This window comes from Pelophylax lessonae, assembly GCF_965119305.1.
Source record: "Pelophylax lessonae genome assembly, chromosome: 1".
Taxonomy (NCBI): domain Eukaryota; kingdom Metazoa; phylum Chordata; class Amphibia; order Anura; family Ranidae; genus Pelophylax; species Pelophylax lessonae.
The window spans coordinates 554,167,761-554,195,231 of record NC_138768.1 but is presented as its reverse complement, the minus strand read 5'-3'; the positions used below and the strand labels follow the sequence as shown (position 1 = coordinate 554,195,231).

The 27,471-nt window shown below is 46.1% G+C and overlaps 1 protein-coding gene across 1 annotated transcript; it reads left to right on the top strand.

The window, feature by feature from the left end:
- Nucleotides 1–12,683: 12,683 nt before the first annotated feature.
- Nucleotides 12,684–26,538, top strand: VMAC (vimentin type intermediate filament associated coiled-coil protein). Its single transcript, XM_082243542.1, has 2 exons — nt 12,684–13,349; nt 26,181–26,538. Exons 1-2 carry the CDS (start codon nt 13,180–13,182, stop codon nt 26,494–26,496), a joined length of 486 nt encoding a protein of 161 aa, XP_082099668.1. The 5' UTR covers nt 12,684–13,179; the 3' UTR covers nt 26,497–26,538.
- The last annotated feature ends 933 nt before the right edge of the window (nt 26,539–27,471 follow it).

Here is a 27,471-nt window from a genome sequence, read left to right as displayed (position 1 = left end):
CATAAAACACACAAAAGATGCAGCATGCTGAAACCACTCCAAAATCACAGGACGTCATAGAAGTCTATGGGAGGGTGCAGCAAACCCACACAAAAACCATGCCGAGCTCTAGCAGAAGCGCATTGGGGCAGTGTGAAGCCACTCCTAGAGTGTTGCTTCTTGATGACGCATGTCTACTGCGAAACGCATTGACACTAGTGGAGTGAGGGTTGCACTTCTTCTGGTTTCTGACCTGCATCAAAATCGAGGCTTGGAATGCACGCCGGCTCCAGTGGACGGAACAGCCGTCACGTAGGCTCAGTGGATGGCTGGATGAACTTAGTGCTTGTCTGAGGGCACTTCCACATGTGAGTGTAAATTTTTAAAAGGTTTTTAATAAAACTGAATGGGATATTGCGCAATGATGGCTATTTTTTGATTACATGAGTGCATGAGAAGGGAGCCAATTGGTCCAAACAAGGAGTCAGTGGAACGCCATTGCATAAACCTGGGACCGTTACATATCCTGTTGTATATACCTGAGAGACGTTTATATTGATCAGACCCATATTACACTGTCTGGTGAGTGTGAATTTTGAAAAGTAGTGGAAATAAGCATGAAACAGTTGGGTGTATCACCATATGAGGAGCTATATACACGATTATTGGCACTGAATGGATTAATGGACATTTTATTTTTATATTAATATTAGATACATATATTTCCACATTTTTTGTGCACATTGTTAGTGGTGTTCGAACACTGATATTGTATGTTCTTTTATTGTATGTTATTTTGGGTTATTCATTTTTCACGCATTGGTTAGCGCAGCTAATATAGATTTTTATTGTTCAGAGACTGGATGCTATGTAGGCAGCTTGATTGGGCCACAATATATGAAGAGGGACAAGACAAACTTTATCCTGCAAAAAATATTAAAATGTATTATTTGAGACACAATAGCTACAAATATTGTTCAGTAGCTGAACAGTATGTGAGCAGATTGGTTTGGCTGAAAGATAAGTGGAAGGGACAAGGCAGTTTTTTTTCTTGCAATAAACATTAGAGTGTATTATATAAGAGATAAAAACAATGCAAGATTTACCCTGCAGCATACATTTTGGCACTTTTCCACTGCAAGTACCGGCTCAGCTCCCACTCGGCACTGCTTGGCCCAGCTCGGCTCAGTTTGCTTTTCCACTGCATGGTACAAGTCGTCACCTTTCAGCACTGTATAGGCTCTACTCGGCTCGGTTTGCTTTTCCACTGTTGTAGTACTTAATAGTAAGTGGGTGGGATTACAACGATTCTCTGACCAATCAGTGGCTAGTAGTGACAAACAATCAATGCTGCATACAAAGGATTGTGGGATATGGTATCGGTACAACCGAGTGGTACAACCGAGGTGGTACTTTTTAAGCGAGCCGTACCGAAGCCGTACCATGTAGTGGAAAAGCGCCGCTGTACCAAACCGTACCGAACCGTTCTAACCTGTACCATGCAGTAGAAAAGCGCCAAACCGATCCGTTCCATGCAGTGTAAAAGCGCCTTTAGAAATTTGGCAGCTGAGGTCCAGCTGCAGAAACATTGTGTGACACTTTTACAGTGCCTAGACACTGGAAAAAACGTTGACACACAAAAGGGTTTTATAGTCATTGGTAATTCAAAGATTTCAGGTGCTGACTGAGTGCTGATTGGGTTTCTCTTGCAGGGTGAAAAAAAATAAAAATGTGGGTTTACAACCTCTTTAAAACAAAGCCATCCAGGGTGTGCTGTCACCGCTGACAGGGCTTCCATCGTTACCTGGTCTGGCTTCCGGGTTCACAGGCTCCAGCTGAGTGATGTCATTGGGCCACAATGACATCACTCCTACACACGGGAGCCCTGGCTCTGGCATGGAGCTCTGAAGGTCCAGCACGGTATGCCAGGCCTTCAGAGCTGATGCACTTCAGAGCTTAAGGTGACGTCACAGGCTGCAACCAGTGTGAATATCTTCTAAACAGTGCAAGTTTAGGAGAAATTCACTGTATCTACAGAAAAACCTTATTATAGGTTTACCTGAAGGTACATGTTCTAAAAATGAGTTTACTACTGCTTTAAGAGCAGTGTTTAGAGGCATTAAAAAATGCCCCAAAACTGCGTTTGGAGAGGAACTTATGAGCATCATTTACACTGGAATGCACCTTAAGGTGTATAAATATGCACTTATGAGCGTAAATTCATTCTAGTGGCTAGAATACATAAACATTGTAGCCAATAGAATGAGTTTATGCTCAAACACTTCTAAACAGAATATGCCTGTAAACGTGCATAAGCGCAAGTAAAAAACACAAGCTTAGAGGCATTTTTCTTGTGTTTTCTCTTTCATGCATTTTTGGGCACTTAGGAGTCTTTTCTGCTCGAAAGCTCCTCTAAAAACGTGAGTTTGGTGGGGTTTGTTTCTGCTTGTAAGAGCTTATGCCTGTAAACTCCTGAAAAAGCCATAGTGTGCATGGACACATTGGCTAACATGGAGGGGAGTTTCCAGGCAGGAAATTACTGCCTGTCATTGCTAATATTTCCCGTACCTGGTAGTTGCATTTAAGTACCTGAACATACCCTCATTTACTACTACAGTGTGTATGACATGTTTGCAATGTATTTTTTTCCAGATAATCAATCTGTTGCAAAATCGGCGCCGCAGACCAACCATTTGGACATTCAACCGATCAGATAAATGGTGGGATGTGATCGTTCCAGGATTCACACACACACACAGTGGGTGCACAACTTCAGGATGTCTGAAGAAACTTTTCTGTTCCTTTGTACCAAGCTGTATCAAGTAATGTTAAAACAGGATACAAACTTCCGAGTGTGTGTTCCCCTGAAGAAAAGAGTTGCAATTGCACTATGGAAGCTGGCAACCAACAGCGACTACAGAAGTATTGGCCATCTTTTTGGTGTCAGCAAAACAACAGTGTGTCGCTGTGTGTGCAGGATTTCTGTGAGGCCGCCTGCTCTTTGTTTGTTTCCAAACAGATTTGTTTCCCTGACCAGCAAAAGCTTAAAGAAATGGCAGACTACTTTGAGAATCGATGGGGACTTCCTATGTGTGTTGGTGCCATTGATGGGTGTCACATACCCATTATTGCCCCAAAGGAGTACCACTGTGATTACGTCAATAGAAAAGGCTGGCATTCTATCATCCTGCAAGGAGTTGTAGATGGGAAAGGATTGTTTTGGAGTGTATATGCAGGAATGGCTGGGAGTTTGCATGATGCTCGTGTCCTGAAACTGTCCACATTGTGGGAGTTAGTGGAGCGAGGATGCCTTTACCCAGCTTGCACCAGGAACATCGGTGGCGTGAACGCTGGCTATTATGTGCTAGGAGACTCTGCCTATCCTTTGTTGAATTGGCTCCTAAAACCATTTCCCGACAATGGCCGACTGACAGAAGAACAACTGACCTACAACAAGAAAGTGTGCAGGGCTTGGGTGGTGGTAGAAAATGCTTTTGGGAGGCTTAAGGGCAGGTGGCGGTGCCTTATGAAGAGGAATGACAGCGACATTGAACTGGTGAAATCCATGGTGTTGACTTGTTGTGCTCTGCACAATCTTTGTGAAAGTCATGGAGAGGATTACCAACAAGAATGGGATACACCTGTAGCAGCAGAGCCTGTTGTGGCACTGGCACAGGATGCAGAAGAGGAGGGCAGAGATGTACGAGAGGGTCTGATGCATTATTTGAACAATTAATTTCTATTTACTATTTTTTTCTATTTAGTTAATGATAATTTGCTCAACCCCCATGTCATCAAAAATGTTCATGTCTGTCTTTCCTCATGCAATAAGAAATTATGGTTTTTGATGAAAACATTCCAGGATTATTCTCCATATGGTGTACTTCAACTGGCCCCAAATTGTTGAGGGTAAAAGTTTAGCTTCAAAGGGCTTGAAATGATACCAGACGAGGGTCTTATATAGTGAAGCGAACAAAAAAAACACAAATGATCGCCTTGCAAGTGCTTACACTTTCTGTATTCTTCAAAAAGTAATGTCCTACGCCTTCCCTATTCTACTTTTGAACAAATTGAAACTGTCACTGCGTTCAATTCTTAAGTAGAATAGAAAAGGCGTAGGACATACAGTGTAAACTTTTTAAAGAATAAGTAAATACGTTTATCTGACAAAGGCGATCATTTTGGAGAAAATGAACGATCATTTTACTAGATAAGATTATTCCTTGTCTGGGATAGTTTAAAGCCATTTGAAGCTGCACTGAAACTGTACTTTTGATCTTCAACAATTTGGAGACCAGTGAAGTCCACCATATGGAGAGTAATCCTTTAACAGTTAACGTCAGTAATGTAAACAGAATGACATCAATTTGTAGAATGGGTACGGCCTGTGAGACAGCCATAGAACACATGATGCCTATTAATGGAAAAAATTATTTCATTTCATTTGAAAATAGTCAAACAAGTGCTTTATTGAATGAGTTGTGTAACAACAGGAAAAGTAGTGCAAAAAAATAGTGTAGAGTGTCAAACAAGTGTGCTGGGTGCAAAGCACTAGTGGCTGGATGGAGGCAGAGGATCACGACAGTTGCTCAACACCTGCACCAGCTGACTGAGAGTGCCAAGGAAGGCCTGATTGAAGCTTGCAGTCTGCTCAATGTGTTGCTGCTCAATGTGATTTCAGCCTCATGCCGCCTTGCCTCACGGGCATCCTCCAGCATCATCTCAAAGCGTCGCTCACGACGGTCCTCCATCCTCTCTAACCATTCCTGATGCCTCTCATCAGCTGCCTGCATCTCCACCAGGGCTGCAACAACATCCTGCTGCCCCCTTTTTCTCCTGCCTAGAATGCAAAACAGACATCAATGTTTGAAGAATTTCTGTTCTTGTGATTAAATGTATGCAGATATATGTAGGGGGGAGACATTAGAAGTACAATGCAATAGCATGATTATTGTATTACTATTAATCCAAAATAAAAAATCATTGTACAAAAAGTTGTGTGACTTTTCACTCTGGTTTTCATGTCTTACTGATGAGTGTACACCGGTGTTCTCGCAGATGATGGCGCAGATTCTGGTGGTGTCGGTGTACATGCAGTTGAACTCGAACTTGCAGTTGAACTCAAAACTTGCAGTTGAACTCAAACTTGCAGTTGAACTCAAACTTGCAGTTGAACTCAAACTTGCAGTTGAACTCAAACTTGCAGTTGACATCGAAGTTGCACTCAAACTTGCAGTTGAACTCAAACTTGCAGTTGACATCGAAGTTGCAGTTGAAATCGAACTTGCAGGTGAGTTCTCAAAGGTGAATAGTGCCTCTGTGGTTTCATCCTGACTGATAGGATCCTCAACTGAAATGTTACAAGTCAGGTAAGTACACTGTAACAATAGGTTCAAGATATACCATACTATACATACAGCTATGAACATACCAGTAGACTCCATCATTGACTCCCCCTCTTCCCAAATTGGCGGGTCTGTGTCCATAGATAGCGTCCAGCATATGAAACCATTTCCAGGTCTTTCTGTTTACACCACTCCGGCTGTTGTGGTCTTTCACCTTACGGTATTCGCTCCGCAGCTTCTTGCATTTAATGCGGCACTGCTCTGGCGTCCGCTGGAACCCCTCTTCAGCCATCCTCTCAGAAACATGCTGGAACACCTTCCCGTTTCTCACCATTCCATCGAGTTCTCTTTGCACCCTTTCCTCACTGATAATACCCAGGAAGATCTGCACCAAGTTTCCCTGCGCGCTGACATTTCTGTTGCTTCTGTAAACACATTATGAATGCCGCCCACGGAAGTGACGATTCTCTCAACCAATCAAAGTTCTGCAGAGTGTAGCTCCACCCTGTTGGTACGGTACTAATGTGCTTGGTACCCCAACGAAAAGGGTCCCAAAAAAGTGGTACGGTACGGTTCGGAATAAGGGTACCATTCACAATGGAAACGCTATAAATAGCGTACCGTACCAAACCGAACCGTACCAGAAAGCTCAGTGGAAACGAGCCATTACACACTGCAGCTTGAAAAAGTTCAGTACAGCTTTTTTTTTTTTTTACCTCAAAAGCCTGTAGAAACAGCTTCTTTGAGCTGCACTGTGCATGAGCCCTTAGCCCTCGTTCACACTGAACTCGGGTTTGAAATCATGCGGGTTCAGCTGAACGCGCATGATTTCAAACCCACATTTCAGTGCAAGTTTGAGGGCGATTCTAATGACATCTGTGCGGGTTCCTGCACAGATGTCTATTGAAATTGGCCCTGAAGTCTCCAAAAGTAGTGCAGGAAGTACATTTGGAAATCGGTGCGGCATCGCAAAGTCTGCGTTGCACTGATTGGGACAGTGCCAGTGTCGGCAATAGGCTGCAATTTGACATGTAAAATCGCACCGATGTAAACAGGGGTTTAGTCAGAGAAATAAAAGCTCAAATGCCTTTAAAGGCAGCTTTTTTTTTTTGAGCTGCAGTGTGAATGAACCCTTGCTTACTCTAAACGCGGGTTTGAAATCATGAGAATTCAGCTGAACGCACGCGATTTCAAACCCACATTTCAGTGCAAGTTCGGGGGCGATTCAAATGACATCTGTGCAGGTTCCTACACAGATGTCTATTGAAATCACTCCACGAAGTCGCCAAAAGTAGTGCAGAAACTACTTTTGGAAATCGGTGCGCAAAGTCGGCGTCGCACTGATTGGGACAGTACAGTTGCCGGCAATAGGCTGCAATTTGGCATGCAATGTGATCTGTCAAATCGCGCCTCTGTGAACGGGGGCTCAGGCAGAGAAATAAGGCCCCTTTCACACTGGTGCGACCTAATAGTCGCGCAATTTTCTGCTGCTATTTTGACTGGACTTGAAGCGATGCCTGTGTAATCTTGAGGTGTTTGGACCTCAAAATGCATCAAAGTCGGACCAAAGTAGTGCAGGGACTACTTTGAAGCCGCACAGATATAACTGGTACTCATTGGAAATCATGGAGTACAACTTGTCATGTGACTTTGCAAGTCCCAAGTCGCACAAGTGTGAAAGGGGCCTAAAAGCACCTTTTTTTTTTATTGCGCTGCTGTGTGCATGAGCCCTTGGTCCCCTTTCACACTTGTGGGACTTGTCCTGCGACTTAGGACTGCAAAGTTGCATGACCAGTCGTACCCCATGATTTCCAATGAATACCATTCATATCTGTGCGACTTCAAAGTAGTCCCTGCACTAGGGTTGCCACCTTATCCCTTTAATCCCAGACACACATTAATTAGACTGGTTCTGAGGCTGATATAATGCACATAGAGCACCAAGGGAGTTTAATTACCACCTTAATCAACCACAGAACCTGTGTAATTAAAGAGGATCTCCAGGCACCTATAAAAAAAATAAAAGTCAGTAGTTACAAATAGTGCAGCTGCTGAACTCTAAAAGACAGCCATTCACCTGTCCCATGGTCCAACTCACCGCAGCCATCTTCTTCCTCTGTCCTCCCTTGGTGGCGCTGGCATCTTCACTATGGACACCAGGCTGTGACAGCTTGCGGCTTCCCACCTGGGCACCCACTGCGCATGTGAGAGTCGCGCGGCGCATCCTGTATTGGTGGATGCAGCCTTCTGGGACCTGTCAGTGTCCCAGAAGACTGCAGGGGGAGGGAGGAAGAAGAACTTCTGTTCCCAGTGCCACAGCGCTGGGAATGGAAGTGGGAGCAGGTACCTGTCAAAAATGGGTACCTGGGCCCCCCCCCCCCCGCTCCCCAACAGTGCCAGTTGCGCAAGAGGAGCAGGGAACGAGTGCTTAAAGTGAAACTTCCCGTTTTGGGTGGAGTTCTGCTTTGACCACTTGCTTACCGCCCCACTGCAGCAGGGTGGCTCAGCTGCGCATAATCACGGAAATCTACGTGATCGTGTGCATGTGATCTCAGCAGCGTACGCACGCCACTAGAGCCGCGCTCCCGCTGTGATTAGACACAGCGGGAGCCAGACCGCAGAGGAGCGGGCACAATCGCCGTCGGCCTTCCGCAATCTTCATGGAAACTGACAGGAGAGCCACCTGCCTCTGTAAACAAAGCAGGCGGCTCTCCTGTCAGACAGGCACAATGAGATTGTGTGTCTCAGCTAAGCTGAAAACACTGATCTCTCTGTACCTTTAACAGAGTCCCCCCCTCCCAGTCAGTAAGCACAAATAGGCATACATTTAACCCTTTGATCACCCCAGTGTTAACCCCTTCCCTGCCAGTGTCATTTATACAGTAACCGTGCATATTATTTAGCAGTGATCACTGTATTGGTCACTGGTCCCCCAAAATTGTAACTAAAGCCCCGTACAGCCGATCCGGTGACATATGTGCGGCCTGGTAAGCCACAGTGAACTTCCGCTCCCAGGAGCATTGTTTCCTGTGGCACCAGATCAGACTTTCTGGAGCTTGTCAGCTCTGAGAGTCTGACCTAACCTCTCGGAGCGTTACGAGTGGCCGTAGCGGAGTCACTTCCGCCTGCGCCGCATCGTCATTTCCGGGGGGTGTGGCCGGGGTGGCGACGTCGATCTGACGAACCACCCGGGACCCACGCCATAAAAAGACGCCATACAAGCGTCCGAGTATGGCGGCGGTTCCCCATCCGGGGAGGACATTCATGACGGAATTTGGCTCAACAGGGTAAGCCGACAAACTTACATCTTCGCTATCTTTTGGATTATGCACACCATTTTACTTACAACTCTTTCTTTAATCCTTTCTCAAATTCAACAGTGTCTGCCACTTACAAGGCAGGTTCTATTTACCTCTATCCTAACAAAGTACTCTGCAGGATTGGTGAGCATGTTTAATTATTAATGAGCCCCCAATACACCCGTATGTAACCATTGGTGATTTTCCAATTATCTTGAAACATGCATGGACTACCACTGCTGGGCTTATTGAAAGTAATGCTATATTAGAAGTAATTCTTCTGATCCACTATACATTCAAGACTGAATAATGTTGCACCTTATATGAGGGAATCAATGTATCCTATTTGTTTGCTTGTATGGAAACTTGGGACCATACAGGCGACCTGTATCTAGGCAATTACTCCTCTGGAACTCCTCTCATAAAAACCAAAAAACCTCTAACTATTGCGGTATATGATGATATAAAGTAGAAGCTCCTTCCCAGTGTTTGGTATATGTCCATGCATCTTTCTTCAATGGGTCTTTTCCCTCTTGTATACAAACAATTTCATCCTCACCTATCTGCATATCAACATGCACCGGGTGTGGCTATTTTCTATCGTTAATGGTTTGATATATTATAATTAGCGCACCTTCTATATCCAATTTAGATACAAATACACAGGAGCGTTTGTATTTACACTCCTTGTCAACATCGGCTCCCCCATTTATGAGCTCAGTGACCGTCTTTTAGTCCTCCTCGTTACAGTACCAAAAAAGTTCAGAATATACACTGTACAGGTATGTTCATATCCTATACAGATATGTTTTCTTTATCATGTATATATACTGATGCCTAAAAAATAGTGTTATCTATTTCATACGGTGTGTGTCCCCACATGTGTCCCAATGGCTATCCTCTTGCCTACCCATCGAGCCCCCCTCCCCCTGATGGCTAAAACAATAATATCATATGTGTGAAATGTTTTTTCCTTTACATTGACATTGTATATCACATATAAAATGCATTATTCTCATTTATGGAATATGTAGTAGACAACACATTCTGTTTCCTTAAAATTACTTATGTTTTTACACAGACAAAACAATTACTAAGCTCCAGACGAAGCTTTCACCGAGAAGGCGAAACATGTTGAGCAAACTGTCATGAGTAATGTATACTATATATTTACTGTAAACTTCGGCCGACTCTGCTGACCGGCACCCTCAGCATTGAGGTATCTGCCGGCAGCTTTTGTCTGCTTTGAAGTATACTATATTGGATGTATGCATAATACAACTTGTTCTGTACATAACTATTCCTATACTATATGAAGGTCCAGTACCTCATGCAAAATTATATCTGATACTGCTGACCGTTTTCTGGTCTCATGTTCAATGTAGATTTTCTTCATCTGCTTGTATCATTAGATGTTTTTTAAAATGTTTGTTTAATAAAAAGCAATTTTATGAAAATTCAAGTGCCCGAAATCCTTGTCTCCCAATCTTTCCATATCCAATAATTCAAATGTAGGATAGGGCCCTCTTCAGATGATATATATAATGACCCAGACTGCTGCTGTCTGGTGAGTCATGTGTTTTTGGAAATAAAGCCCCGTACACACGTACTGATCGTCGGCCGAACGATCGGCCGTCTTTTGTCCAGGGCTGTCGTGTCTGTTGAAAACTGCAAAAGACTGCACACGAATTTTGTCGGCCAACAACAGCCGACTGCAGAAGTGATGTCATGTGATGGTTAACTTTCCTTGTCTTTTTTTCTTTTCTGAGCATGCCCAGTCTTGCAAATCTGCTGATTGTCGGCCAAAATCTGTACTGACTGGCGAACAATCGGCCGTTCTGGTGTTGGCCAACAAATATTTTAAAGTCTGCACAACAGATTCTGTTCGGCCGAAAATGCGCTGTCGGCTGTCGGAAGCATCATACTAACAAGCCGACAATCGGCCGATCGGTCGGCGGCCGAATATTTACGGCTGACAATCGGTAGTTTGTAAATGCTAGAACTTTTGCGCAAACCAATTAATAAATGCTTTTTGGGATTTTTTTTACCAACAATATGTAGAAGAATACAAATTGGCCTAAACTGATACAAAAAAATTTTTTTTTTTAATTTTTTTTATTGGGAATGTTTTATAGCAGAAAGTAAAAAATGTTTTTTTTTTTTTTTTTTTTTCAAAATTGTCGCTCTTTTTTTGTTTATAGCACAAAATCTAAAAACCACACAGGTGATCAAAGACCACCAAAAGAAAGCTCTATTGGTGGGAAAAAAAAGGATGCCAATTTTATTTGGGTACAGCGTCGTACGACTGCGCAATTGTAAGTTAAAGCAACGCAGTGTAGAATCGCAAAAAAATGGCCTGGTCATTAAGGGGCAAATCTTTCTGGTCCAGAACTGGGGAATGTGTGTCCTGGTTTAACCACTTTAAGACCCGAAGATTTTCCTGCTTAATGCTTAATGACCAGGCCCTATTTTGCGATTAACGGACAATTGCGCTGTCGTATGACACAGTATCCAAATAAAATTGATGTCCTTTTTTTCCCACAAACAGAGCTTTCTTTTGGTGGTATTCGATCACCTGCGTGATTTTTTTTTTTTTGCGCTATAAACAAAAAAAGAGCAACAATTTTGAAAAAAAAAAAAAAAAAAACTATATTTTTCACATTCTGCTATATGACATTCCCAAAAAAAAAAAAATGTAAAAATCCAAATTTTATAACATTTTAGGCCAATTTGTTTTCTGCTACATATTTTTGGTAAAAAAAAATTGCAATAAGCGTATTTTGATCGGTTTGTGCAAAAGTTATTGCGTTTACTAACTACGGGAAAGATTTATGTCATTTTTATTGTTTTTTTTTACTAGTATTGGCGGCGATCTGCGATTTTTTGCGGGACTGCGACATAGTTAGGGGTCAGATCTGTCTGCCGCAGACATTTTTGGGGGTACCAGTGACATTACTACAGTTATCAGTGCTAAAAATATGCACCGTTACTGTAATAGTGCCATTGGCAGGGAAGGGGTTAACCCCGTTGGTGATCAAGGGGTTAAATATAAGCCTTTGTTGGGCTTTTGAAATGATCACAGAGACATGCGATCCTATATAGCAGGATTACATGGTCTCTGTGATCATTGCAGGCAGAAGGACGGACGGCTGTGTTTACATCAGCCGACCGTCTTTCTCCCTCAGCGGGGGGAGATCGCCGGTGTCAGGCAGCAATCGGAGCCGCCTGACACACGCACTGGCTTCCTCGCTGACGAGCGGCTGCGCGCCGCCGGCGGAGCGCGCTCACCCCCTAGCCTCCTGAGAGCGAGTGACGTAAAGCTACGTCGGTTTGCCCAGGAGCGGCTGCCTGCCGCAGTAAATCTGCGACGGGCGGTCGTAAAGTGGTTAAAGGGATGAGGCGGTAACTCTACCCTGCACTACTTTGGTCTGACTTTGAGGTGAATAGACCTCAAGAATACACAGGCATTGCTTCAAGTCCAGTCAAAATCATGCGACTTTTAGGTCGCACAAGTGTGAAAGGTAGGGTTGCCACCTCATCCTTTTAATTCAGGATACATATATAATTAATTACACAGGTTGTGTGTCTGATTAAGGTGGACATTGAACTCCCTTAGTGCCTTATATTAACCTTTAGAACCTGTGTAAGTAATATGTGTCCTGGATTAAAGGAATGAGGCGGCAACCCTAGTGTAAGTGGCCTAGGGTGGATACGCCTGTGTGCATGAGGCACCCTGCGTGTTAACAGGCTTCCCATTCAAGTCTGTGAGGCCCAAACCGCCCAATTTTACCTCAGAAGCAGCGTTGCTAGTTTGGTAACATACAATAATATCACATATGTGCTGGAAGCTTCTGTGAACTCTCTGGCTGGATGACGGTGTAGCATGAAAATATGTCTCCCCAATGGAAAGCAGTCATTTCTTTTCCTTTTGCCTGGACAGGGTAGAGTTAACAGTCTCCTCAGCCCTTGGTCTTCAGCTTATCACAAGCCGGGCTCAGCAGCAGCCGAACCAATGAGCAGCCTGAACCCGCCTCCTGCTACTCGGCCAATCACCGCTGTGCACAAGGACGCTTCCTGCATGGCCAGCTGGGGAAAGTGAATGTGAAGTTTGTCGCCTGTTTACTTTGTTAATGAGGAGCTGGATTTCCGCTTCATTGACGTTCTCTGTACCCTGGGGAGCCAGCTGGGTGTCTGCACTGACACGGTTCTCATTCAGGACTCCTCCACCTGCAAGAAGCTTTCTCCACTCCATCATCTCATTTCCTTCTCTCATGTCATTAACCAGCCTGACCACAGAGCCTCACCTGGGACTGTAATTATCTATGCCTGTTGTCTTGGTGTCAGGATAGTAATCTAGAGCAGAGGTAGCTCCCTGCTTCCTTACCTTATACATTTCTATCCCACATATGCTGGGCTTAGTCCTCCAAGGGAGGAGCTGGCAAGTCCATTCTATTATGCTGAGGTCTTTCCTGGCATCTGGACACAGTTTTGACAATTCTAGTGATAGCTTGAGCAAACGTAGATCTTTGTCCTGAAAAGGTCTTGAGGTTGCGTCCATGTCCGCTTTAAGTACCATCCAGATCAAGGAGGCCAACGCTCACCTGGCGGCGTTACATCGGCGAGTGGCCGAGCTTGAAGGCACCATAAGGGAGCAGGCGGAGAGCCTGATCCGGAAAGATGAGCATTACCAAGCACTTTTAAAGGAGATCCTGGATGCCAAAGACAGGTAGGTTACATCACCTGTGGTGGCCTTTCAGCAGATGGATTGTGTAACGGTTCAAGGGGCTCTTTAGGTTTTCTTCTAACGTATCCATAAAAAATGGAAAATTGTATCAAATACTTGCCCTGGTTTTCCTTTCCGGTTGCCAATACTACCACATGTATGCTGCCATGTTGGCGCCAGGAATGACCAGTCCCTCACTCAGATTTTGCTGCACCCTCTTACTGGGTCTTGGAAAAGTTGGGCAGGGGTCTACATTATTTACAGCCCCTTTACACGGGTGTCTGTTTTTTATCCCTTTTTTTTAACAGATGGAAACCAGTAATGTATTCCAGTTGGCATGCAGATGTATACTGGCAGCATACACCCATGTCTGTTAAAGTGGTTCTAAAGCAGTTTTTCCTCAGGGCACACTAAGGCCCCTTTCACACTGTCCGTCCGTCGGACGGAGTCCGTTTTTCTCAGCGGGGGATCGATCCGCCGATTCCTCCGCTGAGCAGCAAGAGGACAGCTGTGTCTCCACAGACACAGCTGTCAGTTCCCCATGCATCTCTATGGGGGAAATCAGATGGGAACAGACCGTCGGTCCGTTCTCATCCGATCCGCTGGACGGATGGAAGATAGGGTTTCCATCCGTCCAGATTTGACGGATCGGATGTCAGCGGACATGTCTCCACTGCCATCCGATGCCCCATAGGAATGCATGGGGGGACCGTTCAGATCCTAAGGCCTCTTTCACACGGGCGTTCCGATCAGATCCGCCTGTCAGTTTTTTTTAGGCGGATCTGATCGGATGCCTCATTCAGCCCTATGGAGCAGCGGATGTCAGCGGTGACATGTCCACTGACACCCGCTGCCATCCGCATCCGATCCTGTCCGTGAAATCCGGACAGATGGAAACCCTATTTTTCATCCGTCCAGGGGATCGGATGAGAGCGGACAGGCGGTCCGCTCTCATCCGATTCCCCATAGAGAGCAGCGGGGCTCTGACACCTCCCTCTCTGCACTGTGTGCGGAGACGGAGCTGTCATCCGCCGGCTCAGCGGCGATCGGCGGATCGATCCCCGCTGAGCAGAGCACGGTCCGCAACAGAATGCGGACCGTGTGAAAGAGGCCTTACAGGCCAGGTTTGCAAGAAAACTGAAATACATCCCAGGTGATATAATTTGCTGCTCAGTGATTGCAGTATTCTAGTCTGCATCTCCCCAAGGTAATACTTAAAATCTGGCCTGTTAGTGGGCCCTGAGGACCGGAGTTGAGAAACACTGTTCTAACATAAAGTGTTTTTTACCCTAATGCAGGGCTTGACAAATTTGCTTTCAATCTAGGAGCCAGCTAAAGACGTTAGCCAGTTTTTATTTTTTATTTTCTTTTGTAACTAACAAATCTTACAGGTGGAACATGTAACATGTTCCTGAAGGTGATCTTACCCTTTAAAGTGGAGCAAAACTTGCCTCTTCTCCATGGGTCCAATGCCCGCTAGGCCCTTCACCGGCATCTTCTACCTGTTTCTTCCCAGTGCTGGCCTTCGGCTGTCTTGATTGACCAGTGCAGGATGACATCATTGTGCACATGCGCAGGAGTCATTCTTCCCAGTACAGCGCTGCACACACAGCTCCATTTACATTCTGCAGAGGATTGCGAACAGGCAGGTAGGTTCATTTTATTGCTGAAGAGACTTTGAATGTTTCTTCTGCAATAAAGAGCCCGTCTGTCAGCAAAAAATACAAAAATGTGTTTAGTTCCACATTGATGGGAAATAAGCTGGATAAATAAAAAAACTGCAAGCAGGTAGCTCTAAATTTGCAAAGGAGACATGCTACGTCTCTTCTGCAATAACACTTACCTGCCTGCTCGCAATCATCGAATCATGCGAAGGCAGCAAGTGCTGCATTGTAGCCCAGCCACCTGATGCCTTGCCTGACTGACAGCTGCCGAGGCCAATCACAGGCGGGAATCCTGCAGCCTGTCCAACCAGCGCTTGGAATACAGAGACGGGCCTTGCTTGGAAAAAAAAAAAGACCATAAGGAGATGGCCAATTGGGGCGAAGGAGGAGGGACTTGACCGGAGATTCCCATCGCCGCCAATCGTTTGCACTCTGTGCTCATGCCTGGTGCGAGCAGTAAATGGGCTGAGAAAGGCCAGACGCCAGGACGGAATTTCTAGTCGCAATTGCGACCTGACGCCTGGGATTTGTCGAGCTCTGGTGTACAGCACCATGACAACTGCGGATCAGCCAGAGGCTAAGATGGTAACTTCCTTGGCATTTGCCATTGAACACCAGAATTTGCAGGTCCGCCGCTGGCGCCCTGTGCTTTTCACAGATGAGCAGGTTCACCCTGAGCACATGTGCCAAGATGTAAATGGGTCTGGAGAAGCTGCGGAGAAAGTTATGCTGCCTGTAACATCGTTCAGCATGATCGGTTTGGCGGTGGTCAGTGATGGTCTGGGGAGGCATGTCCATGGAGGGGCGCACAGACCAGGGTAGACAATGGCACCCTGACTGCCATTTAGGTATTGCGATAAAATCCTTGGACACATTTTCAGACTCTCTGCTGGTGCAGTAGGTCATGGGTTCCTGCTGGTGCAGGACAATGCCCGGCCTCATGTGGCAAGAGTATGCAGCCAGTTCCATTACGTCCCACTAAAAGGGATGCCAGGAGACTGTTTTAAAACTAGGGGCATTTAACAGGCGTCAGATCGAGGTAAGTATGCATCCTTGGAAGGGGCAAAAAGGATATGTGCACTTATCCTTTAAGGCAACACCAATTTATAAATAATAAAAAAAATAATCCCTGCAAATTTCTGCTTGTCCCACTAGCAGTGAAAAGCTGTCAGCAGAATCTTTAGGACTGGACACACACTTTCACCTCCAGCGCTTGCTGTGGCCCTAACTGCTCACCCCTATATCAATACAGGACCAGGCATCTGGCATGCTTAGAAGTGTGTTGGATGCTGAAGATTTGAGAAATGAGCATTTCCGTATAAATTTTTATTTTTATTTTTTTTCACTGATTTAGAAATTCATCAAGCAGAAAGGATAGAAAATAAAAGACACCCACCTTTCTTCTCATTCAAAACCCATGACTGCTTTTCTCTCAGGGCAGCAGCTGCATACCCTCTCTTCCATCATGGAACTGGACTCCAAAACATCCTAGGGCTGTTTAGTAAGTCTGCCGCCATCTGACATCTGTCTTACTGCTTGCTCATTAGGATGAGGATTGTTCATTAATGCTACAGCTCTCCTCATAGTGTTGCTGTGCACTATATTTTACCAATGGCAAGTCGTATACTTCTCCCATACGAATCTTCATAAACTGCAAAAGAAACATTAGGTGCACGTATTAAATACCTTCATACTTTTCTTTATGGGTACATTTATATGGCACACAAGGCACTTTTAAGACTTCTAACAATATACATATTCCCTCACCAACATTCCTGTCACCTTAAATACTTTCCTGAGTGCCTGTGATTTATGCCATTCCATGTAAATCTGGTGTTTTTTGAATGCTGGTGCTTGCACTAGCATGTCAAATATAATCCTTATTAAAAGTTTGTGTCCGAATCCCTTCTTGATTCATCTGACGACACTCCGATATCACAAGTCACTGCATATAATACAGTATTGTCTTCAGCTGAGTGAGGGAGGGGCGGCTGGCCAGCTGAAAATCATCTTAATTTAGACCCTGTACCAACCACCAACACAAACCATCTGCCTAAAGGCCCGTACACACGATAAGAAAATCTGTAGGGAAAATTTGTCCGACCGATCTGCCAATTTTCGGATTGTTAGTATGGTGCTTTCGACAGCCAACTCCAACTTTTCGGCTGACAAAATCCTGATGTGCAGGCTATATAATTTTTGTCGTCTGTAATACAACGTCCGATTTTTCGTCTCATTAGTACAGATTTCGACGGAAAAAAATCTTAAGAGCAAGACTAGGCATGCTCAGAGACAAAAGAACACATACAAAGCAATCCAACACAGGACATCCCTTCTGAAGTAGAATTCTGTCGTACGGGAAAATTCGTATGAAAATAACCTCTTCACTTTCCACATCAGACTAGCATGCCACAAAAAACGGACGACAGATCGTTCGATAATCTGATTGTGTGTACGGGGCTTAAGAGTCTTTGGCATAAGAAAAATCAAGCGGTTATAGAAGATGATGCAAACTTCTACTAGACACTTTACGTGCAGCTTGCCCTGGTATTGTGTGGCCATGCCCATGCAGAAAATCTAATAGCCCCCAATTGAGGTAAAGATGGTGGAAGTTGTACCTATGGAAGCTAATAAAAAAAAAAAAAACAGTAACGAAAAAAAAGACAAGTTTTAAAAATTCTGTAATCCATTAAAGCAAAACTATTACCGTATTTTCCGGCGTATAAGACGACCCCCCCCTAATTTTCAAGTTAAAACATAGTTTCTCTTACGTCCTCCGACAGTCGCCGCCCCCTTCCAAGTCCTCACCAATGGGTATTGACCTTTGCTCCGTAGGAGTAGCTAGGCAACAAGAATTGTTAATACAAAAGCTTTTAGCATAGACACACCCCTAGGGGCTGTCCCCTCAGTCAATACCTCCCTGCACCAGCATTCCCAACTCAGTTTGATCTTGCCTAGCTTAGGAGTAGCTGGCTATCCTGTGCTGGGGCTCAGTCTCAGCCTTCTACCCTTTCTTTGATTTTATTTCAAGTATTTTTCTCTTTTCCTTGCTAGCTGTTATTTTGTCAGCCTTAGTTTAGGGATCTTCTGATGAAGAATCATCATGCGGAGCTGGGTCTCGGACTGGCCGCCCTGGATCCCAGGGCTGAGAGCCAGATGGATCCCCAGCCTGCCATCGAGCGTTCAGCTTAGGTTTTACCCTGGCAAATTGAACGACCCATCCCTGTTCGCTGCAGGGATGCTGCCTGTGAGGTGGCTACCTCACTGGACGCCATGACTGCGGTCCACAAGCGTCCTGGCTGCGGCACTCCCTGTCTGCCCTGATAGCGGTTTGTCGCTGGAGACGGCTCCCCACGCCATCTGGTACGGTAAGCACCTTCTGTGTGGGGACCTCCTGTATGGGTGTCAGTCTGTGGCTGTGTATTACCCTCCATGTCTGTGTAACTGCGGGCTCCCTGTCAGATCCCTGTGTGGCTGCACTGCCTGTGGGCTGCGGGGGGGGGCATCCTGCTCTGCTGTTTATTATGCTCTGGGTGCAGTTTGTGTGCAGACGTGTGTATGCGGCGGTCGCTGCGGCGATCCGCCATTTTATTTGCCTGTATACTGTGACCGGCCCTGTCCCTATGCAGCGCCGTGTTTTGGCGCCATTTGCCGCCATTTTGGCGGACGGTGCTTATCATGCACATGGCGGCGCCATTTTATTGTAGCCTTCTCCCTCGGCTGGAGCCTTCCATAGGCTATATCAGTCAGCCAGCATTGCATCACTTCCTCTTTCTCTGGGAACAGCGATCGGTGGCAGCAGTCTGGTGTGCTCTCTCCAGGTTTTTACCTTCTTGTCCTGTCATTCCTTGCTCAGTATTGTCTATCCCTGCGGGGTCAGTGCATACAGCAGTGTGCGGTGGGCTGCGCTCGCCGTGGTATTAAAGGGCCAGTACCTTTATTACTTTTCTGTACTGGGGCATGGATTCTCAGGATAGCAAGTTTCCCCCCGCCCTGGTGGGGGACCAGGGGGCTGCTGCACCCCCCGAGGGGGCCGATCTGTCCACTGTAGTGGCTTCCTTAGTGTCTCAGGTGCAGATGCTGCTGGCTGAATGATCCGCAAAGAGGGCCAGGTTATCCATTTCCTCTGATTCAGAGGGCGATGTGGCTGGCGTGCCCTTCTCGGGGTCCCGCTCATCTTTGGACCTTGTGGGGTCTTAGGGGGAGCCTGAGGTGGAGGGGGTTGATGTTTCTCCCCCTGGCTCGCCTGAAGAGCTTGCACTCATGAATGAGCTGATTGCTTCTATTAAGGACACCTTGCACCTGGAGGATGAGCCTACTCCTCCTGCTAGGATGTCTTCCTTTGGGACACAGAGGACTCGCAAATCAGCGCAGGTTTTTCCCTGCCCTGCTGAATTTCACCATACGGTTAATGAACAGTGGCGCAATTTAAAGAAGCCCTTTACTGTGCCAAATAAGTTTAAATTGCTTTATCCGTTTGCACCTGCCACCGACGAGCGTTGGTGTGTGGCGCCTCCGGTGGATCACGCGGTAGCAGTTTTGAACAAAGCTACTGCGGTGCCTTCTGAGGATACCCCGGTTTTCCGGGACCCTACGGACAGGAGAATAGAGTCTCTTGCCCGTCATGCCTATATGGTGGCTGGTTCTATGCTGAAGCCTATTTTTGCTTCCATTATGGCGGCACAGGCTGTTGCTGATTGGACCAAGATGCTCAGGCGCACCTTGGCGGCTGATTCCGCTTCCCCTACCACTTTGGCTATGGTGGACCAGATCCATCAGGGTGTCATGTACTTGTGCGATGCGGACTTGAATTTAGCTCCCTTGGCTGCGCGTCTGTCCAGCGTGGCGATACTGAATCGTCGTCTGATTTGGCTGAAGAATTGGTCGGTCGACCACTCTTCTCGCAAGACGCTGGCGGATTTTCCCTACGCGGGGTCTCGCCTTTTTGGCGAGGCTTTGGATACCCTGATAAAAGGGGTTACGGGGGGCAAGAGTACTCTCCTGCTCCAGTCTTTCAAGCATAAGTCTTTCCGTGGAAAGCGGAATTCCTTGTCTAGGCCCTCTCAGGGTCCTTTCGTGCCTTTCGGTCGCAGTCCAAGGGAAAGCCCTTCAAAGGCCAAGGCTCCCAGAACAAGCTTTGGGCGGGGAAGCAGAAGTCCGGCCAGTCCGGTTCAACTTCCCATGCCACTTCCGCCTGAAGGGGCGCCCTCACCCGTTTCTGGGGTGGGGGGACGTCTGCCCGGTTTCCTACAACCTTGGCTGGCCCGCATTCGGGACAGATGGGTTCAGGAAATCGTTCGATCTGGTTACAAGATCAAATTTCTCTCTCGGCCGGCGGGCAGATTTTTTCCCTCAAATCTTCAGCTGTCTCCGGAGCGCTTGCAGGATTTGCACCTAGCGGTGCGGGACCTGCGGGCCCAGGGGGTGGTGGTCCCGGTGCCTCATCGGGACAGATTTCGGGGGTTTTACTCCAATCTGTTCACTGTGCCCAGAAAGGAGGGCAAAGTGCGTCCGATTCTGGACTTGAAAGCTCTGAACCGCTTTGTGCGGGTTCGCAAGTTTCGCATGGAATCCCTGCGCTCAGTGGTGGCTGCCCTGAGTCCGGGGGAATTCATGGCCTCCATCGATCTGAAGGATGCGTACCTACACATCCCCATTTTCGAGGGTCACCAGAGGTACCTGCGATTTGCCATTGCGGAGGATCACTACCAATTCGTGGCGTTACCTTTCGGTCTCGCTTCGGCTCCGTGGGTTTTTACGAAAGTGCTGGCGCCGGTTCTGGCCCTGTTGTGTGCACTGGGCATTGCTGTCTTGGGGTATCTGGACGAGTCATCGGGCTTCTGAAGCCGGTCCGTCCACCTCAGAAGGCAAAGCTTTATCGCTCTCAATTCCAGAATGTTGATCGGAAGGGAGGACTCCTCCTCCGACCAAGTAGAACGCCCAGAACACCACCCCAGCCCGACAGGCTGGCATCCGTGGTGAGTACCGTCCATATTAATGGACTAAAAGACTTGCCCCCCGACACCGCCGGGGACTGGAGCCACCACAGAAGATCCCTTCTTGTGTCGTGGCTCAACGAGATCCACAGATCCAGGGATCGCGGCCGCCCGTCCCACTCAAAAGTAGTCTTATACGCCAGAAAATACAGTATGTTTTCCTAAATGTATTTAACTTGGTCCCTTTTTAAACGGTGGCCCTGTTGTCCTAAAACAGCTATATTTGCTGACTGTAGCTCCACCCCCTTTTCAAGCCCAAATAATGGGCATTCCTGTGGGGGGAGGTATAGCCAGCACAGAGCCCCTCTAAGGTGAATTATCTGTCGCTTTTTTGAACAATCAGCACTGCTTGTTCATTTATATCAGTGACCAACCACTCGAGTTGTTGCCCTCTGTGTTTATCAGCAGCTACCTGTACACATATACAGCCTGGCCAATGATAAAGGGAAAAGAATACTCAGAGCAATGGTTTTGTGTAAAGTATCTGCTGATGCTCTGTATGTGTATAAGCAGCTGCAGATACATTACACAGAGCCAATGCTTTGAATGACCTTTTACTACTATGAATGAATATGCAGCGCCGCTCAGTGCAGCAGCACCATGTGAGCTTTCACTTTTATGAATTGATAATCAGCTATGAGTCCTGTACAGTTCTGGTCTGACCCCTGCTGCCAGAGACCAGAACTGTCATTCAAATCTGTCTTTTTCCTAGCAGTGTTGTTGGTGTATGTGTATGTGTGCGTGTGCATGTTTTGGACCTGTGTGACCATACTGAAAGTAAGCTACAGATTTGAACAGGACCAAGTGAAAAAATGCACTTGGTCCCCTTGGGAGTTTAAAAAAAAAAATGTATGATGATGGATTATACACATTGGCTTTTGTTACTATTCTACCAAAATGCTGAGAGCAACTGACAAAATCTATCCTTGCAGTGCTCCCCCTAGGGAGTAGAGCAAACCAGCTATATTGCTTACCCTGACCCCCCCCTACTCCAGCAGGCTCTGGTGCTGTCCTCTTCTTCCAGAGGTCCCAGACTATGAATGGTCCCTCAGCATCATCATGCAGGCATGTTAACCCTGCACTATAGAGGAGGCAGGAGTGCGACCGCAACCAGGAACGCGTTGGAGAGGAGGCTTTGCAGGACCAGTCGCACCGTTGGAGGCAGGAATATGGTAAGTATTACACCTTATTTATGCACCTCTAGACTTAATGAACATTTAATCCTTGCAGCACCAGCGCATTTTTTTTTTTTTTTTTTGTGCCTGAAGTCAGGCTTGCCCAGAAGGACTGACCGGGAAAGGTTGCAACGAGGGCTGTCTGGCTGCCCATAAATCACACAGCATGCGTTTGACAAATGTAGATGGGTGGATAAAAAAAAAACTTTAAGGGGGTGCTGGGGGGATAACTTAAAAGATAATTATCCAAAATTATAGATTTACTTTAAACTGCAAAGAGAAAATTCAGGGCAGGGACTTCTAGTTAAACGATAAGTTCTTTAAAATAAATAAAATAAATTTTTTTTTTTGCAGGTAAAAAAAAAAAGGCCTCATGAAAAAACGTGCTGCAAAGCTAGTTCTGATGCCGGGAAAAAGCAGCTGTAAAAACGTGCTTTCAGTAGCTTTTTCAATTTGCGTTATTGCACGTTTTGCCACGTCGCTTTTAGCAGCATTTTTTCTGCCTCCATTCAAAATCCATGGTTCCCTATGGGAACCTATTGATTTGAATGGAAGGCGCACCGCAAGTCGGATCAGGATGATCCGACTTGCGCTGTGAGAATCTTGAGGGGGAACTCCACGCCAAAATGGGATAAAACGTCGTGGGGGTCCCCCCAGGTTCCAAACCAAGCCCTTCGGGTCTGGTATGGAATTTGAGGGTAGCCCCACGCCGAAAAAACAGCATGGCCCCCCCAAAATCCATACCAGACCCTTATCCGAGCATGCAGCCCAGGAAAGGGGACGTGTGAGCGGCCCCACCCCCCCCCCCCCCTGGACCACACCAGGCCACATGCCCTCAACATGGGGGGTATTGGTGCTTTGGGGCAGGGGGGGCTCTGCACCCCCCACCCCAAAGCACCTTGCCCCCATGTTGATGAGGACAAAGGCCTCATCCCCACAACCCTGGCCGGTGGTTGTGGGGATCTGCAGGCAGGGGGCTTCTCGGTATCTGGAAGCCCCCTTGAAAAAGAGGGGGCCCCCCCAGATCCCGGACCCCCTCCCTATGGGTATGTACCCCTACCTATTCACCCCATAAAAGGCAGTGTATGTGAATAACAGAGCCCCCCCTGCCCCAAAGCACCAACCCCCCCCCCCATTTTGAGGGCATGTGGCCTGGTGTGGTCCAGGGGGGGTGGGGCCGCTCGCTCATCCCCTCCCCTTTCCTGGCCTGCCGGGCTGCATGCTCGGATAAGGGTCTGGTATGGATTTTGGGGGGGACCCCACGCCGTTTTTTTCGGGGTGGGGCTACCCTCAAATTCCATACCAAACCCGAAGGGCCTGGTTTGGAACCTGGGGGGACCCCCACTCCGTTTTTCCCATTTTTGGCGTGGAGTTCCCCCTCAAGGTTCTCACAGCGCAAGTTGCACCATCCTGATCCGACTTGCGGTGCGCCTTCCATTCAAATCAATAGGCTCCCATAGGGAACCATTGATTTTGAATGGAAGAAAAAACGTATAACGTGGCTTAACGCATGTTAAGCCACGTTATAGCAACGTTATTCAGCCTTTAGCAGTGTCAAACATTTTTACGGCTGTAACGCTGGTCCTCAGAACACGCGGGCCGTGGGTTCTTCTTGCAGCTTAAAAACTCCTAGGCCACTTACAGCTCAAAAACGTCTGTGTGTGCATGAGGCCATAGAATAACATGGAGGGGCGTTTTTAACCACTTTACCACCGGAGGATTTTGCTGTCTTACGTCTGGGCCACTTTTTGCGATTCGGCACTGTGCGACTTTAACTGACATTTGCGAGGCCGTGCGACGCCGTACCCAAATTAAACTGACATCCTTTTTTCCCACAAACAGAGCTTTCTTTTGGTGGCATTTGATCACCTGTGCGATTTTTTTTTTTTTTTTTTTTTTTTTTTTTTTTTTTTTTTTTTTTTTTTTTTTTTGCGCTATAAACAAAAAAAAGAGCGTAAATTTTGAAAAAATAACAATATTTTTCACATTTTCTTTTTTTGATATGAAATCCCCCCCCCCCCCCCCAAAAAAAATGTAGAAATCAACATTTTTTTAAATTTTTGGCCAATTTGTTTTCTGCTACCTATGTTTGGTAAAAAAAAATCGCAATAAGTGTATTTTGATTGGTTTGCGCAAAAGTTATTGCGTTTACTAACTAAGGGAAAGATTTGTTATTTTTGGTGTTTTTTTTTAAACGAGTAATGGCGGCGATCTGCGGTGTTTTTTTTTTTTTTGCGGGACTGCGACATTGCGGCGGACAGATCGTACCCCTGACTGACATTTTTGACACTTTTGGGGGTACCAGTGACATAACTGCAGTAATCAGTGCTATAAATATGAACTGTTACTGTAAAAATGACACTGGCAGGGAGGGGGTTAATTTTATTGGAGAGGGAGGGGTTAATGTATGCCTGGTGCTTACTGACGTGTGGGGGGAGGTGACTGTGTGGCACAGTGACAGATTGCATGTTCAGCTATGCTGGACCCTGCAATCTGACCCTGCCTGTCACTGCAGAGATCCGCCCGCTTGTGTTTACACAAGCAGGCGGATCTCCACACTCGATTCCCCGACGATCGGGGAAGAGCAGCGGTGATCGCCGCTGCTTCTCCCCTGGCTCGACTCCCGCTGTGACTGAATACAGCGGGAGCGAGCCTCCGGCGCCGCGCGTGCGCCGCCTAGAGGGGGGAGGGTCTGCCGACGTAGGTCTACGTCGTCGGAGCTACAAGAGCCACTTTGCCGCAGTACAGCTCTAGTGAGCAGTCGGCAAGTGGTTAAGCTGCAAAAAAAAAACGCCTGACGCTGCTTACAGCGGCTGTAAAAACGTCCCGTGTACATGGGGCCTAAATGTGCAGTTATTTATGTTTGTTTATTTAGCCTTTGGAGCATTGCACCAGCAATCGGCAGATAAAACAGGCTGATCATGTAACATGTTCCCAAAGGTGAACTTATTCTTTAACCATTATTTCAGAAGGCGCTTGCTAGAGAATGTTAACGTTCCTATTGCGGACGATTGTTAGGGTACAATAATGCTATACAGAAATCTTATTAATTTTAATTGGGAGGGTACAAACATAGATGATTAAAGATGCACACTACACCCTGGACCTAAAGAGGATCTTTACTTTTTTTTAATTAAAAGCCAGCCTACTACAAATACTGTAGGTTTTCAAAATCGAGTACCTACCAGTGCCCAGAGTCTAGTGCTTTTTTCTGCAGGTAATTCTTACTATTTTGGGTCCCTATCGCTTTCCATCTCGGATAGGGGAGCAAGCTGTGACTTCCTGATAAATAACAGCTGGCCCCCCGCTGCAGATGCAGGAGATTGCATGGTGCTGTGGGACTAGACCTGCAACTTCCTGGGACGTGTGATGTGTCCCAGGAGGCTGCAGGTAAGAGGGGTGCGCCTAAGCGCACATCATTCTCCCCCAGACCAGATTTGAGGAAATAGGAGTGGGTACCTGTGGAAAAAAAGGTTTAGTTTATGACCAGCTTTATGTGGTACTCTTGGTGCTATAAAATGTGAATGCTGTACGCACATTTCTATTGTTCGGGCTCAGTTTAGGATTGTTTTACTTTTCTACTTATTTACCACTTTAACAGCCCATTCAGACTGGCGCGACATGACTTTGTGGGGCGACCTGTGAAGTCGCGGTGCGACTTACACGGACTTCATATAATTGAAGTCAATGCAAGTTGCCTCCAGGTCGCCCCAAAGTAGTACAGGACCCTTTTTCTAAGTTGGAGCGACTTGTGTTGCTCCTATTAGAACGGGTCCTGTACTACTCAATGGCGAGCGACCGACCGCGACTTGTCAGGCGACCAAGTCGCCTGACAAGTCGCGCAAGTCTGAATGGACTCTAAAGCATGTATGTTACGCAGGACTGCATGAAAATGAAATAGGCAGATTTTCTGAGTGAATAATTTCTTTATTTTCTTCTAATCAGCTGCATACCATATAATGCACATAATTGATGTTTTGGTTTCCCAATTTTTTACAGGGAGTTTGCAGAACTTCAGAAGAGGCTGATACATTCTGAAGAAGAAACACAAAGACTAGCATCAACCATTAAGGATAAGGACAGGGAGCTGGAGCGGGCCCGACACCATAGCCGACTTCTAGTTCAGATATGTCAAAGGCGACCACTCTTGGAAGCTTTGGTTTCTGTCATGGCTGAGGCAGAAGGAATGCCTTGTTTGCCTTCCCTGGAGGTTGAGAGAAGCAATGGTCTCCTGAATGCTGTAGACTACCTTCAGAGTGAGGAAGACCTTGAAGACTCGGATACAGACAGAACACTTTTTGGAACAACTGTCTGAGATAAATAGTTTATTTGTATTTACACTACATATTCGGCATTTTTAAATATATTTTTTTAATTTTGGATCGAGTGGGGGAGGTTGAGAACTTCTGTCAGGTGTTTAAAACTGTGTTCCTTTTCGGGAGGTTCATCTTTACTTCCTTACCTGTGCTACTAGTGTTATGGGAAAGGGAACTCTCCAGCGAGGCCCCAATAGAGGTGCTAGTTTCCTTCTGTAATATTAAAAAAATGCTGTCGTGTTTCTGTTAAAGATATTTCACCTCGCTTTTTGTCTCGTTGATAAAGTCAGTGAGACTGGAACGGAGGGGAGCCCCCAATTTGCAGGTGCACAGCAATTAAAGGGAAAATGTAATAGTTTGCGGCCTTTTTTTATGTAAACAGGCATTCGTATATTTTTTATAATTATATACCTATACATATCTGGTGCAGATTGAAAACTTTGAGCCTTGAGGGCTCATTACTGCTGTGTGTTAACACACATTGTGTAAAGGCAGCCCATTGAAAAAATGGGCTGCCAATCCACCAAAATGTCCTGAAAATTGAACAAATCACGTTGTTTGAAACGCACTGTAATTGCGTTGCCTTTCCGTTGAGTGAATAGCAATCCATATAGCTGGGCCTTAAAGTGTATGTATAGCCAAAATATTTTTTTGAATAATGATTGCCACTGTGTCAGAAAGTGATGAGTTCACAATTTTACAGTCCTCATTAGAAAGGGAGATGGGTAATCCTGAAATAAGCACACCTTTTTGTGTTAATGGCAGTCTAAAGTTTGGTTCACATTTGTGCATTGAGTTTTAGTAGGTGTGTTACCATTGAACTCTACATTGTACTGCACCTAAAATGCACATAAAACATGTAAGTGTTAATGGAGGACTCCGGCTAATGTGTGTTTTTTTTTTTTTTTTTTTTTAATATCAGGTGTATTAACCATCTCCACTAGCCAAAAAAAGAAAGCGGACACATTTTAAAA